Here is a 5000-nt window from a genome sequence, read left to right as displayed (position 1 = left end):
CTTCTTGAACAAGGACGGTAATCTAAAGGCAACGTTTCACGTGACTTTGATTTGCTAACTGTGTGGGACGCTAAAGAACTCGCACGCTGTTCACGAACAGTAGCGAACTTATTCCCAGTTGTCGGGGACTTTGCTGTCGACTATGACTACTCCTCTGGGGAACCTTTTGTCGGGAACTATTTCCCAGTCACGTACATAGTCCTCGTTTTTGTCGCCGATTTAACTAAGATACGTAGTCACCTGTGTTAACTTCTAAGTATTTGCAGTCCGAACAAAGTCACTAGGGAAGTCCGCTACAAGAATAAATTGAAGCCATTTTCATGACATACTGTGCATCAATAGACCTTTTCACGGTTTTTGACGCCAAATTAATTGGTGGGCAAACACGCCTTAAATTACAGTGAATGTATGGGAATTTTGCCGACTTTGAACCATTACAAATCCTTTAAGGTCTGACGATTGTGGATAGCGAGAATACCTCTCAAAAAGCACTTCCATTGAGATTATTTTCGCGAAGTATGACGATCAGAATCAAGCTATGACGACCGTAAATGAAATTTGTAAATTTCATACAAACCCTTGTAAACAAAATTATGCTAATCCCCGCGAAATTTGAAGCGACATGAGGACATTTCTAATATCCAATTTTCAATTTTCCGTTGAGTGAATGATGTTAATAAAATGACTAAAAGTATTTTAAAATTTTTGAAAGAGGTTTGAATTCCGCCAAAACCCCAAACATTGACTGTAATTTAGGCCGCGTTTGACCCCCAACCAAGATGGCGTCAGAAACCGTGAAAAGGTCTATTAGAGCAGTTTTCAATTGAGTGTCGAAAGTAATTAGTGAATTACTTTGGTTTATGATTACTTCACTCAGTGATTGGTTCAAAGTTCTCGCGCCATTTTTTCAACCAATCAGAAGTGAAACCAAAACCAATTGCGGCTCGTGCGTGCAAATTTTCCCGCGCTTTGTTTGCTACTTGTAATTACTTCGAGTTTTGATTGGTTTACTGGATTGTCTCCGACCTTTTTGATTGGCCAAAGTAATTACTTTGGTTTTGGTTTTACAACACTCAATTGAAAACTTCTCTAAGTCTAACTTAATATTACGCTTTCACTATGCCTTTCTTTAATGAAGAAGTGACAACTGGTTCTTATTGTTTCGCAATGATTTCAAAATTGGTTTGGTTTTTTAGCACTACTTTAATTTCATGTGTGAAATTTTGGCAAATTTTATATTGGTTGACTTACCAGGGCACTGAGGTGGATGTGGAGAGGCGTGCTGGTGATGTAGAAACAGTTCTGCGTCTTTGTGAGGTATAGTAGCAAGAACTTTAAACTGCATCACATCTTGAAAATGAAAGACAACTGTTTTTTCGTTTGGCACATTGATATCAATAGTTGATATTAGTAACAAGGTGTAAGCAGTAATATTTATATTAACGTCGGTGGTGATGCTGCTGGCAGCTTCCCAATAGCTCGGCGGAAGTCAGATATAGTTAATGTGCCAGTTTTGTCTCATGTGTCACCATGTGTCACCATGTGCTGCTGTCGTAACGACGATGGAATTGATGACTAGGACGATGACGTCAAGAACGAGCATGATGACGATGATGATGACTAGGTTTAGCAATTGAAGTAAGTGTACCGTAAAGCACCCATATTGGATTACTGAAACAAAAGAAAGTATTTGCATAAAGATAGAGTTCAATTCCCGGAGGATTAGTTTGGTACACCATCATGACCGCGGTGACGTCATATGAAAACGCTCTATATACGGTTGCAAAAAAACTTAAAATTATTATAAATTCTAGAAAAATTAGTTTACTTTCCATGTTGGTCATTGTTTGGTAGAAACTTCGTCACGATCGCATGGCTTGCCAATCTGAAGCAGACCGTCAGATTTTGCAGAGGTCTAGGGAGAGTTTTGAAAACCGCTGGTCCAATGTCTGTCGGACAGTTTCAACCAAAAGAAGGCAAGCAGAAGAGAGGCTTCTGTTGTGTAAAGAGTTTTGGAATGAATATAACGAGTTTATAGAATGGCTAAATGAAACAGAAGACTCAACAAGAAAATCGGAGGACGCCGCGAAGTTAGGTCTTGAGACATCCAAGATCAGACTCAAGCGATTTGAGGTAATTATTTTGCAATCGCATTGCATGATGGGCAGGGTCACACTGTCACACTGTTTATTATGTCACGGACAGGTTGAACGTAACCCTTTCCGCGAGTCGCACTGCATCACGCTTTCACGTCATAATTTACTATTGTGTCACGCGTCATATTGTAATAGTATGTACTTAGTATCAACATTTTTTGTACACCGGTTTCTAAAACAAAAATTGTCCATTTGCAACGTTGCGCTCTTTGTCATTGTAAGTTCTTGAAATTGCATTTAAGGCATTAACGCGTTGTGCGGTGAAGGAAGGGATAACGCCTTTTACTTTTTTGTGTTTCTCCAGATGCTTTTGAAAGACATAACTGACCACAAACCTCAGCTGGAGCGAATATTGAAGCGGAGTAAATACATAATATTTGAGGTTAATACCAGTTCAGCATCCGATATCAAACTGGGTGTGAAGTCTGTAGAAGCCCGCTGGCAGGGGATGTTTAGTCAAATAGAGAGCCTTGTAAATAGACAGAGTCGATTGACAAGCCAAGCTCTGGCATTTGAGCAGCTGCACAAGGAAGTTAACAGCTTTCTTACGGAAGCAGAACTTAAGCTGATTGAACTGGATCCTTACACTTCGGAAGATGAGCCTCGTGTCCAGCTTGAGAAGCTTAAGGTATGAAGAATAATTGTATACGTCATCCCCAAAGGAAAACCTCTGTTCACTTAAGTTAGGTCCTGTTGGACGGGGTTTATACCTGGATATAAGTGGCAGTCTAGGGATACCCCGTACTATTAGCCTTGTGGTGGGGCAAGCAAGTGGTAATCAATCGCTCCACTGACCTCTGGGCTCGTATATGTGCTAAGTTTCGATCGATTCCAACCGAGGTACTCTGGTTTTCCTCTTTCTCATCAAAATCGTCCCACAGTCAATTACACTTTGCTTTTGTGCTGAGCTCTGGAATCATACAGGGACCGTGAGGCTCCTACCAGAGGCGCCTATAATGTGCTTTCAGCCCCATCTCGACAACTACCACTACCACTACCACTGCCACTACCGCTGCTACCATTGCTACCGCTAGTGCTGCTTCTACTACTGGCTTGTTTGTTTTTATCATTTCGCATTCCATGCTCAGTGCTAGCTCAAAGCAAACGAGGATAGCCAAAGACTATAGCTCGTTGGATGTTGGTAGTTAAGGGCGTTATTGATATATTTCCAGAATCTTCAAAGACTGATCAACTCGAACTACTCAAAGCTGAAATCTTTGCTACAAGAAGGAAAATCTATCAGAGAACATTGTTCGCCATATGAGTTCCAGCCACTACAGCAAACTATGGATGATTTGAATTCTAGATGGCAACAGGTATTGTTGTGATAAAGTGGGTTAAATAAAGAAAGCAAAATTATATGCAAATGGTATTAACATATTCCATGGTTTAATGTTACAGTTGCTGGAAGAATCTGCCATCCACTTTTAAGCAAATCATTGTGGACCCCTCACTCTTGGTTTTACTTAAAGGGGCTAGGTCACGCAATTTTAGGCAATTTCAGCACTGATCGAATGGTCATAGAATTAAATAAAATATCAAACTAACTGTTCAAAACTATAGAAGAACTCTAACAAAACACAGGGAAGCCAAGAAGGGACATGGATGGACAAAACTGGAGAGGATTGAAATGGATTGAATTTGGGTAAATTTGAAAAACGTCGGCCCACCTTTTTTCAAATTTATATCAGCCTATATCAAAATGTCATTTACAAAGCTGGAAAATCACTCTCAGTTGTTATGTGGTCGTGATTTTGCAAATGAGAGACTCTGGCTCTGCCAATTTGACGTTTAGAGCTCATAATTAACAAAATTACCTAAAATAGCGTGACCTAGCCCCGTTAAGATTGTAAACTGGAAAAGTACGGCCGTTAAAAGTTGCCCGGTTTGAAACGAAGTCAAATATTATTATGGCCAAGTTAAACCCAATTCAATGCAGATGTTTTACCAAGCTTATTTGGACTTTTTTAGGGGCACCACCATGCGCTTAGGACTTGGCACCCCTCCCCTGCTTACCTTTTTCGTTTTGCACCCTCCCTCCCTCCCGATTGTTTCAGTGTTGTGTTGACAGGTGCCAGAAGATGGACTGTAGCCAGGTTGCCATGGGGAAACCGCTGGCGCTTTTCGTTTGCTCGAAAACTCCCTATTAAATATAAATGTAATAAAACGGTTGACAGTGCGTGCTATTAGTTTTAAAATTTTCTGTGTTTTGTTTAAGGAGCTCAGATGTGGCCTTTTTTGCATCATCTCGAGGCTCTGGGTAGTAAATATAAGGATTTGTATGAGTTTAGTCCCCAGAGCCTCGAGATGATGCCTTTTGTCTAGGACTGAATTTTAGTATATTGAAATGGGCCATTTCCGAGTTGCCGTTAGTCGCGGTTTCGGAGTCTTGGTGCTCAACTATTGTAAGGTTTGATTTGCATAAGAATACGCAACTCATTTACATTTGAATGGTTGTGCACCACGACTCGTTTTGAAACTGAGGCATGCAGCAACTCGGAAATGGGCTATTTGTCTATTACAGTTCATGTTAAGCACTTAGTTGGCAGTGCGGCCCAATCGTTAGGGCGTTTGCTTTGAGACGTAGAGATGCCGGGTTTAAGACCCGTTCTGACCACTCATTGAATAGCCCTTTTCACAGTTAGTTTTTCTCATTTGCATTACAATATAATCTACCATGTATGGGAGGCAATTTCGGGCTATTTAGTAGTTTCAACCCGAAATTGCCTCGCATCCACGTTAGATTACATTGTAATGCAAATGAGAAAAGCTAACCGTGAAAAGGGCTATTGGATCCTTTCAGTCCCTGGTTCATCTTCTCGGCTGCATTTTTAAATAACCCAC

At 40.7% G+C, this 5000-nt stretch overlaps 1 protein-coding gene across 1 annotated transcript in view; it reads left to right on the top strand.

The window, feature by feature from the left end:
* The window catches only part of LOC137985294 (nesprin-1-like), a 14149-nt gene that overhangs the window by 7202 nt on the left and 1947 nt on the right, over nt 1-5000 (top strand). The window contains exons 8-11 of the mRNA XM_068832869.1: nt 1255-1317; nt 1855-2133; nt 2461-2784; nt 3329-3472. Coding sequence (XP_068688970.1) covers nt 1255-1317; nt 1855-2133; nt 2461-2784; nt 3329-3472 — 810 coding nt within the window. The remainder of the gene's footprint in view (nt 1-1254; nt 1318-1854; nt 2134-2460; nt 2785-3328; nt 3473-5000) is intronic.

This window comes from Montipora foliosa, chromosome 14 (assembly GCF_036669935.1).
Source record: "Montipora foliosa isolate CH-2021 chromosome 14, ASM3666993v2, whole genome shotgun sequence".
NCBI classification, from domain to species: domain Eukaryota; kingdom Metazoa; phylum Cnidaria; class Anthozoa; order Scleractinia; family Acroporidae; genus Montipora; species Montipora foliosa.
This window is presented reverse-complemented; position numbering and strand designations above follow the sequence as displayed.